This window comes from Amaranthus tricolor, chromosome 2 (genome assembly GCF_026212465.1).
Source record: "Amaranthus tricolor cultivar Red isolate AtriRed21 chromosome 2, ASM2621246v1, whole genome shotgun sequence".
NCBI lineage: Eukaryota > Viridiplantae > Streptophyta > Magnoliopsida > Caryophyllales > Amaranthaceae > Amaranthus > Amaranthus tricolor.
This window is the reverse complement of record NC_080048.1, coordinates 34,714,929-34,726,211: the sequence shown is the minus strand read 5'-3', so window position 1 is coordinate 34,726,211 and position 11,283 is coordinate 34,714,929. Positions and strand designations below refer to the sequence as shown.

The 11,283-nt window shown below is 32.6% G+C and overlaps 1 protein-coding gene across 1 annotated transcript; it reads left to right on the top strand.

Annotated features, from left to right (window-relative positions):
- The first annotated feature begins 3,697 nt into the window (after positions 1–3,697).
- On the top strand, positions 3,698–9,655 carry LOC130806464 (benzyl alcohol O-benzoyltransferase-like). The gene is made up of 3 exons (XM_057671560.1): positions 3,698–4,237; positions 5,572–5,848; positions 8,558–9,655. Exons 1-3 carry the CDS (start codon positions 3,809–3,811, stop codon positions 9,220–9,222), a joined length of 1,371 nt encoding a protein of 456 aa, XP_057527543.1. The 5' UTR covers positions 3,698–3,808; the 3' UTR covers positions 9,223–9,655.
- The last annotated feature ends 1,628 nt before the right edge of the window (positions 9,656–11,283 follow it).

Below are 11,283 nucleotides of genomic sequence, written 5' to 3'. Positions count from 1 at the left end.
AAACACCAGTGTCAGCGGAATTATTACCATAAACAGAGAGTAATCATCAACATATAAGTGAAAAGAGAGTAATCAGAGTAAGATTGTAAGAAACCATACCCTTTCAAAGCAGAGACCAACTTAGCAAACCAACAACGAGGGGCTTGTTTCAAACCATACAAAGACTTGCGAAGACGACACACCAAGGACGGATCAGAACTCTTAAAACCAGGAGGGAGTTTCATGTAAATCTCCTCGTCAAGATCACCATGAAGAAAAGCATTGTGAACATCCATTTGATGAAGTTCCCAATTCTTAGAAGCCGCAATAACAAGGAAAGCGCGAACTGTAGTCATCTTAGCAACGGAAGCAAAAGTCTCAAGATAGTCAATTCCGACCTGCTGATGATTGCCCAAAACAACCAAACGAGACTTCAAACGTTCAACTTCGCCATTAGACTTGAACTTGGTTTTGTAGACCCACTGGCTACCAAGCGCACGCTTACCCGCGGGTAGATGTTCCAAAGTCCAAGTTCCATTGTCCTCCAAAGCCTGTATTTCATTCTGCATAGATTTTTGCCAATCCAAGGATTTCATAGCCTCTTTAAAAGATTTTGGCTCCTTGTCAATCACAAGGGCTGCAATAAACTTCCTATAATTTACAGAATACTTATGACAATGTATGTAATGTGCTAGAGGATAAGGATTACCTGAAGAAGCATGATTAGACCGAGAGTTTGAAAGAGACGGATTATGAGCAATGACGGAATGAGTAACAAATGGTTTCCCAGAAGGATCAACAAAATCACGGAGCAAAACCGAGGGATACTTATCCCGAAAACCACGACCCAAAGACTCCGGAGAAGAAAAGTCAGTGGTAGGCTCAGGGGACAATGAAGCAGTGTTGTCTGGCTGCTGTGGCTGCTGATCAGCAGCTGAAGGAGAGGAAGACGCGCGCTCCTGCAGTAGTCCATTACCTACGCTCGGGGAATCTGTAACGTATGGAGCTGGCTGCTGCGAATGTGGCTGCTGCAAAGGAGAAATAGCTGGCTGCAGACTGTCCGCATCTAAATTTTCTAAAGTCTCAAACTCCAAAAAATCATCATGAACAGGAATAGGTCCATCAAAAGTATTAGAAGGAATATGGACATCTTCCGGGGATCCAAAAGGGAACACATCCTCAACAAACTTCACATCTCGGGAAACAAAAAACACCTTTGAATCAAGATCATACACTCTCCAACCTTTCATACCGTAAGGATAACCCACAAATACACACTTTCTACTACGGCTAGCAAATTTATCGCCATGAGTTTGCTGATTATGCGCAAAACACAAACACCCAAAAGTACGTATGGCATCAAAGGAAGGGGGTTTGTTAAAGAGGATTTCAAATGGTGTTTTGTTGTGTAAAAGTGGAGTTGGTGTGCGATTAATCAAATGAGCAGCGGCAAGGACACACTCCCCCCAAAAGTAAATAGGTAATTTGGCCTGAAATCTCAAAGCTCGGGCAACAGATAAAATATGTTTGTGTTTACGTTCCACTCTCCCATTTTGTTGAGGTGTACCCACACAAGAATGTTGAAAAATTATTCCAGTTGCATTGAAAAACTCAAACAAACAATTAAATTCATTACCATTATCACTTTGCACGATTTTAATTTTTTGATTAAACTGACGATCAACCATTGCAACAAATATCATAAACATTTTAAAGACCTCCATTTTATCAAGAAGTAAATAAATCCAAACTGCTCTAGAATAATCATCAACAATTGTCAGAAAATAACGAGCCTTACAAGAAGAAACATGTCTATACGGCTCCCACAAATCACAATGCACTTTTTCAAAAATTCTAGAAGCTCTATTAGTACTCAAAGGAAAACGAACTCTAGAGTGTTTAGCACGCATACATACTTCACACCCCTTATCTAAAACATCTCTATTATTACGAAGTTGAGGAAGCAACTTTACTACTTTCTCGAAAGGATGACCCAAACGACGATGCCATAAATCCAGGGACGAAGCTTCAATCGCACCCACTTGAGGAACCAATTTCGTATTGCTAAAATAGTATAATCCGTCTCTCCTAGTTCCCGTCCCAATCAGCTCCTTCGTTGGGTCCTATATTACACAAATGTGTTGAGTAAATTGAACAGTACAATTAAGATTGTCATTAAGCTGTGAAATAGAAAGCAAATTGCAACGCAAATTAGGAACAAATAAAACGCCTGTGAGAGTGAGTTTATCCGACAAGCGAACAGAGCCAATTAAAGAAGCATTAACAGTGTCACCATTGGGCAATCCAACAGGACAATTAAAACTCTCAGTGTCGAACAACCAAGAAATATCTCCTGTAACATGATGTGTAGCGCCGGTGTCAATGATCCAAGAGGTGGAATCAAACTTACCACTCAAACGATTTTCTGAAATTTTTGAATTACCCATCATGTTTGTCAAAAAAATGAGGGTTTAGTGTGGCTCTGATACCATGAGAAAACTATGATACGGGAATAATTTGTGTTGTCCTTTCATTAACTCCAACCAATATTTATATAATACAAGATGGTAACTGTAGAATTAGTAAAAAAACCGTCACCAAAGATAATGAAACTGCTGAAAGTGTGATAATGTAACCGTCACCAAATATACCAAACCGTCACCAAAGATAATGAAACTGCTGAAAGTGTGATAATGTAACCGTCACCAAATATCTGATGTATACCGCGGAGTGCACATATCCTCAATATAATATGTTTGGTCTAGAGCGGATCTAGTTTAAAAATAGGATTGTGTAATATGTTCGGTCTAGAGCGGATCTGGAGAATCTAAAACGACTCTAACAGGTCTGGGTCTCAAACAGGTCCAAATAAAGGGTATGGGTCGAGCAAGAATCTGAAGACGCTAGATACAAACCCATTTATTTTTTTTAGACTCAAAACTAGACTCAGATTCATCAGATTAAAAAAATTAGACTCCAACCTTAAAAATAGGAGCGAGATTGAGATGAATCCAATAAAATTTTAGACCCATTATCGTCTCCAATCACAACTATATTTAAGTAACGATAATAAGTGAGCTATCTTTCATTTACAAGGTGCCGCGAGGTGTAGGGAGATCAAACAATAAGATTTTAAGACTTAATTACCTTATTATGATGTCTCCTCCTTTCCTTTCCTTATACATGTTAGAAAATATATATTCTGTTTAAGTTGTTTGAATGTATACATACAAGGTCAATTCATTTATTTTTGGTGACTAGCCCAAAAGGTAATAAGGATTTCTAAAAATTTAAGGCATAATAAATAATATAATATTCGTTTGTTTTGTAATATTGATATTCTAACTATTTTATAAAAAAGTCTAATAACTCATATTACATTGAAAAAAATGTAAATTATATAAAAATTTAATTCAAATTAATATCAATCTTTTATATGAAAATATAGTTTTTAAGCCCTAAAAATTTTAAGGCCCTGAACAATAATCTGCTTTGTCCTTACTAATCGACAGTCATAATTACATATTCTTAGGGGTCGAAAGTAGGTGTCCGCACAAGTGTGAGTTAGTTTGGCCGTATAAAATGTATGCCGGTCCAAAACCTCAATCTAGAAAAAGAAGTCATTCAATACATTAATTTGACTACCAATAGGTCTTGTTGCACTTTCCACTCTTATCTTAATAATTCCCCCCTTAGTGCCTATAAATATAAGATTAAACTTAATTTTATAAAATCATAATAACCCCAAATAAAAATCAAAACAAATATTTTCTCAACTCGAAATAAAAGGAAAAAGAAAATTAATCATTTTTATCGTAGCTTAACAAATATGTCGTCCTTTGTGTTTAACGTTACGAGGCATGCCCCGGAGCTACTCCCACCGGCCGAGCAAACCCCGTACGAGTTTAAAGAACTTTCTGATATCGATGACCAAGATGGGCTTCGCTTTCATATTCCATCTTTTCTAATTTACGAACATTCGGGTGATCAGAATGATCCAGTGATGGTTATTAAAAAGGCAGTGGCTAAAGCATTGGTGTCATACTACCCATTTGCTGGAAGGTTAAGGGAAAAAGAAGGGAGAAAGTTGGTTGTGGAATGTAATGGGGAAGGAATTATTTTTATTGAGGCAAATGCTAATGCAAATCTTAAGATATTTGGATATCCTCTTCTTCCTCCTTTCCCTTGTTTGGATGAGCTACTTTGGCATGTTCCTGGCTCAACTGATATATTGGATGCCCCTTTGATGCTCATTCAGGTAATATTTTGTTCATCTTTATTAGTTTCGTTCCATTATACTTGCTACTGATTCAGGCTCGACTCTTTTACAAGAGCACCATAAGCGACAGCTCAGGGCCCGATTAATGGTAATAATATTTTTTACGCAGATGAAAATATGATAGTATAATAAATGTTATGATTTTCCAAAATTAATGGTCATTTGTGACTTTGTTAATGACTAGTTACTTGTTTATCAGTTATTTGGTTGGTGGATATAATTTGGTAATTTTTCATCGATAATCATCGTGTTTAAGTAACTAAATAATGATTTTTTAATTTATTGTATTTTCTAGGTTAATAGGTTAATTGAGCATATTATTGATTTGTCTAACCGATAAAATTAGTAGATTATTAATTGTCACATAAAAAGGCATAACATTCGCATTTTAAGAACTCATTATTTCACTTTCGCTTAGGGCCCTAAAAACGTCCGCCAAGACGGCCTTAAACTGATTGTAACACTTTCTCACATAACATGTCACAATCAGTTATTAGTACATCAAAACAACGGTATTTTATAAGTGGGGTCAAGTCAAAAATTAAAATCTTGAAAACCAAATGATGAATACACTAGCAAAATGATTAATCAAATGAGGTTATACACTAGAAAAAAAGTTATAGTTGAATGATTCGTGCATTAGCAAAATATTATAGTCAAATGACCGATACACTAACAATTTAGTTATACAATAGCAAGCTTAAACGTTTTGGTTTTCGCTTTCAAATGAAATATGTTAAACTAATTAGTTACAAAAAGATGATTTAAACCGTATATCTTGAGTTTTTTCTACTATTTTGATCACTGAATTCTACATCATCATCATACCACTTAATTTTACTCCCTTTATCCCACTATCATCTTCTGATTTGTTTTTTGTTTTTACACACATATCAATGCATTATGTTAATCGTTAATATCTCTAACTGAATATAATTAAAAATATAAAAAGTTAATATTAATAAAATTTAAATTTAAATCAAAACGAGTGAAATAAGATCGAACATGATTATATTATAACTTATAAATAAAGAATAATATATAAATTCAGAGTGATTAATAAACAGTGTCAAAAATAAATGGAAAAATAATAGTGGGATAGAGGGAGTTTTTGACAGGGGCGGAACAAAAATTGAAAAAAATTTTGAAGACCCTGTACAATTTTTAAAATTATGATATTTTTTGATCTACTTTGTATCTTTAGTAAATGTATACTACGTGATTTGATATTGAGGTCCTCAATTTTTCGAAGCTCTATACGATTGAACATATTGAATATGTTAAAAACTACCATGGTATTTATTTGTAAACAGGTGACAAGATTCAAATGTGGTGGGTTCATATTTGCACTTCAATATAACCACACAATGGCCGATGCTCAAGGCATAATGTTGTTCTTAAATGCAGTAGCTGAGCATGCAAGTGGGGCGCAATCACTTTCAACGCCCCCCGTTTGGCAGCGCCACCTTCTTAATGCTCGGAAACCACCCCATGTCAAATTTCAACACCGTGAATATGAAGAGGTGTTAGCGGAAACTAATGACACCCTTATTCCGGTGAATGACTTGGTTGACAAGTCTTTCTTTTTTGGTACGTATTAATGTTTAATAGTTAGGGATTTATAATAGTTTATTTGATTATTAGGGGCCATAACTAATGTTTTGCCCGAGCTTCTCAAATCTCAGTGCCAACATTGTTTCTTTCCCATCAAATTTACTGGCCACCAATATCATTTAATCTCAATTCTCAACCAATAATTATTTTAATACGAAATCTTATCCTTTTAGTTTCTTAGCCGATACAAAAATGAATCTGATACAAATAAATTAGACTAGTTTATATAGATAGTAATTGAACTCTAAATGGTATATTTTGGCACAAATTAATATTTATTTTTATGTAGTCAATAATAATCCCATACTTATATCAAACTTTTGCCACTAAACAACTCTTGTATGAGATCGTTTGACGGAGAAATAAGTATATTTAAGAAGCCAAACTCAAAAAGTAAGTGTTTTAAAAATGACTTGTTAAGTTGTTATACATTAAACAAGTAAAAAGTATGTGGTTCAATTATGAAAGTGAATGTGTTAACCAATTTAATTACTTGGACTATTTAGCCTAATTTAGTAATACTGTCTGATTTATAAATCGTCTTAAATGAATGTTTACAAATTTAGTTTTAATTTAACTTGGAAAATTTGCTTAGAATAATCTAAAATTTCAGTAGCATAAATTAAATTTTTAATTAATAATAAATAATTTCAATTTTAAGGGATGTTAGTTAAAAGTGCAACCATGTAACCTACTACTATAAAACAAGTCATTTTACAGAAAATATATAAATAAATAAATTAGAGGTAATCATGTAACCCTAAAATTGAAAGTATTGGAGGAAATCGAAATTTAAATTTATTTTGAAGAAAATTATTATAGATTTAAATTATCTTTAGGAACAATAATAATTAATTGTATTGTTTGACTACAGAATTGTGTGCTTGTTTAGGTCCTACTCCTTCTCTATCAAAGAATTAGCCCCTTTTTCTCTTTTTACTTGACTTATTGAATTTAATATTTTATACTTTTATCATAACCTATATTTTGTCTTTAATACTCGTATACACATTAAATTTACATTTACGTCTTATCCATAGTTGTATATTATCCATAGTTGTATATATGTCTTATACTCCCTCCTATTCAGCTGAACTGTCCCATTTGACTTTTCACACTTGTCGAGGCAACATTTTAACTCTTAATATCTCAAATTATGCTTAATTAAAAATTATAAAAAGTTGATATTAATAATCCTTGTATTGAGACAAATCAAACAAGATCCCATATGACTATGTTTTAACTTATAGATTAAGAGTAAAATACAAATTAAGAGTGATAAGTGAATAGTGCCAAAAAAAATGGGACAATTCAGCTGAATAGGAGGTAGTATGAAATAGTCCACATCCCCTATTTTGAAATCCTTGTTACATTTTTATTTTTGGTACTATTTATTATTTAAACTTATTTTATATATTGCGGTTAATATATAAGTAAAAATATAGTTAAGTGAGATCTTGTTTGAATCGTCTAATCACATACTTTTCTAATATGAACTTTTTATAATTTTTAAATGAGTATAGTTCGACATATAAATGAACAAAATAACACATTGGATTGCGTAAAAAGTCAACTAACAAATAATTTTACATTTTTACTTGAGACTGTTTATTAGGCATATAAATGAACAAAATAAGTCATAGGATTGCATAAAAAGTCAACTAACAAAATAACACATACTTTTCTAATATGAACAAATAATTTTTAAATAAGTATAATTCAACATATAAATGAATAAAATATAAAAAGTTATTTTATATTTTTCGCCATATTTGTACTTGAGACTGTTTATTAGGTACTGACTGACGGACCGAGTAATAATTTTACATACTAACAAATAAATAATCAACACAAATTTTAGTACGTTTTCTACATATGGATTGAATTAGAGCTGTTCATGGGCGGGCTACCCGCCAGGACCGGTTTGCCCGGCTCGAAAAACGGGCGGGAATGGACAACGTTTTTTAAAAAAAATTTAAGTTTGGGCTGGTAATACCCGCCCGCCAAGCTAATTGGGCGGGTAGCGACACGTAAAAAATACCCGCGGGTGTACCCGCCCGCCCGCTTACTTTAATATATATTAAATATTTAATAATCAATTTAATTTTTAAATTTTAAGTAACCGAAAAGAGAAAAAAAAAAAAAAAGAAATAAATAAAAAGGAAGTAAGCGGCTAAGCGCCTCTTTTAATGTCACTTCACTTTCACTTTTCCAGTAATTCGAATATGTTTAATTATGGCGAGCCATGTTTAGAAGAAGATGAAAAGGAGGATGAAGATGACGATTGTGTTACCATTGACGAAGTTTTTTGAAACTTTTTATGTATTTTTATATGGTTGTAATTTGAATAATTTGAGACTTTTTATGTATTTGGACTTTTGGAGTATTTTGGACATTGTATTGTATTTTAATTATTATCAAAACCCAACTTTATATTTTCAATTATATTTTTGATATTTATGTAATAAATACCCGCCTACCCACGGGTACCGCCCGCTTAAAAAATGGGCGGGTAGCGACAAAAAATTATGCCCGCAAATGCGGGCGCGGTTTTGTAAATTTTTGCCCGCGGGTAGATTTTATGGCAAATACCCGCGGGTATACCCGCCCAAGCCCGCCCATGAACACCTCTAGATTGAATGAGTCAACTAATACCATTAATAATTTAATAATTTTGATTGACAGGGCCGAAACAGATTGCAGCTTTAAGACGCTTGATTCCACCACACCAAAAAGCGTCAACATTCGAAATCCTAAGCGCATGTCTATGGCGATGCCGAACAATCGCCTTACAACTCCACCCACAACAACTCGTCCGATTCATGTGCATCGTCAACTCTCGTAACCTTTTCAATCCACCATTACCTCCCGGCTATTACGGTAACGGCTTCGCTTTTCCGGTAGCCCTTTCAACAGTCTCTAAACTTTCCCGCAATCCGATCGGGTACAGTTTAAATCTCATACAGCAAGCCAAATCTGCGGTCACAGAAGAATACATGAAATCAGTCGCTGATTTCATGGTTCTTAACGGTAGGCCTCGATTCAGTACTTCGATTAGCTCTTTCATTGTTTCTGATGTTACTAGATCCGGATCCGATAATCTGGATCTAGGTTGGGGTTCACCCGTTTATGGTGGACCCGCTAAAGGTGGGGTTGGGGCGGTACCAGGAATTTCGAGTTTTTATATTCCATTTAAAAACGTTAATGGAGAAAAGGGAATTGTTGTTCCTCTTTGTTTGCCTGCTAATGCAATGGAGATTTTTGTGAAAGAGATAAATGGATTGTTGGGGAGTGTTTTGAATAGTCCGAATAAAGGTCATGGATCATCCATTTTAATATCTTCTTTGTGAGGTTTTGTAGCAAGGTAGTAAGGACTAATGTGTTATGTATGACGCATGACTGTATGAGCTATAGTTGTAACTTGTAAGAGATGTCCCTGAATAAGTTATGTATAAAATGCGTCTTTTGATGATACCGTCTAGCTCATACAACTATTTGTAATGTGTTATAGATTGATTACATGGTTGACGGTTTCACATTTAGTTTTTTAATTTATCATGTTATTTTAACAAGTATTGTACTGTACTTGTTAGATAAAAATACTTAATATTATAATATCTTATAAGGTTTGTATATAGCAAGGATTGTACTAGTTTTAAGATGAAAAAATGATACTTTGTATATTTTTTCAATAGTAATTGATCTCGTAATATAGTCAAAGATAAGTTTTGATTTAAGAAAACACAAGTGAAATATAGTTGATGAAGTAATCGGCTCTAATTTTGGCTAAATATTTGTTTATTTTATAATTTTGTCAGCTTGTAAAATAAATTTTGTTTGTTTTAATATCTGTATAACGTCACCTATTATAAATATTTTTACATTCTAATGAAAAAGATTTTTTTAATAAGTTATCTTTAAATCATTTTACGCAATTCTAATTGAGCTATTTTTGTGAGAGACTATCTCTCGGTGAGAAGATCTCAAATAATGAGTTCATATTCTTATATATCTATAAGATAAGCTATTTAATCTATACATAATGCATATCTCTCTGTGAGATCATTTCATACAATAATTTGTGATTCTAATTCTGGCATTTAACATCTAACCTCCATTTAACTTACAGCTTGTTCAAAAATTAACCTATGTTAACCTAAATCCTTTACGAATCAAATTATGGTTAAAACTTTCAATTTTTTAAACTCAACATGTTAAGTACAGAATCAAAGATCTTTAACCTATTTATGTGTAATCTGAACAAAAATTTGGCTCCATCTAATAGACTTGACAAACCTAGTTTTGGGGGACTGATATTTGAGTTTTTTCACTATAAGCGATGGATTTGGGCTAGGTGTCAGTTCCTTCAACTCATTTTGGATTGGGCTTAGAAGAAATGATATGAGCTATATCCATTTCCTGCTCCTTTCTTTTTCTAAAGGAAAATTACACTTAGTAGCATCAAACTTTTATGAAACGTCAGTAGTAGCACCTTTATAAATTTTTCCACATGTTAGCCAGTTTATGCCTTATCTAATTGCCGTAGCATTTTTCGTTAAAATCTTGTTAATTTCCGTTTAATTCACCATTTTGACATTTCTACCCCTATTAAATGTTGGTTGTTGTCGTTATAATTTGCCCAAAAGACAAACTATAGACCCTTAACATTTATTTGAATTCATACAATCTAATAATTTTCTATTAAATAATAAATGACAATCTTATGTCATTTTGTGAAATATAATCCAAAAATAAAAGAAATGAAATTTTGACATATTTATAACATTTAGTTATACTTTAAAGTAACGATGGTTAAATCTCAAAATACCAAAACATAATTTATCGTAATAATTGACAAAGTATTTTACAAATTGTGTTAATTGTCGTAAATAATAGGGTTACATAAGGCTTAATTTGAAATTTATGTTTTCTAGCCTAATTGAGCGCTAGATAACCTTATTTTAACTATACAATAAAGCTTAATTTCTCATTAAACATCACACTCACTTGTCTTTTAATCCCTTGACCAATTATTATATTTTCATTTAATAATGATAATATGCAAATGTATATATATTTATTTTAAATTTACTTAGATATAAATTTCAAAAGTTTGATATTTATAATCTAGAGGATTAAACTATATCATCAATAATTGGGTTTGAATTAGGTTATTACTAGTTTGTTTTTAATTTAAGGAAGTATGATTACATATTTAATGGGATTGCATCTGAACAAAATTAAATGAGGTTGAATTAAATTATTCAAATAAAAGTTAATTTTTATTAATCGAATTGAAAAAGAAAAAAAAATGTGCATACTAAGTTTCAAACTCGTATAAATAATGCTGTCAGCCTGTCATAAAGAAAAACTCCTATAAACTTAACCAACACGTATATAAATATTTAATA

What these genes read in the sequence shown, in the direction of transcription:
- LOC130806464 (XM_057671560.1), top strand. Translation starts at nt 3,809, where the DNA reads ATGTCGTCCTTTGTGTTTAACGTTACGAGGCATGCCCCGGAGCTACTC. An exon ending in CCCCTTTGATGCTCATTCAG is followed by an intron (nt 4,238 to 5,571) that starts GTAATATTTTGT and finishes ATTTGTAAACAG; the next exon opens with GTGACAAGATTCAAATGTGG. An exon ending in TGACAAGTCTTTCTTTTTTG is followed by an intron (nt 5,849 to 8,557) that starts GTACGTATTAAT and finishes TTTGATTGACAG; the next exon opens with GGCCGAAACAGATTGCAGCT.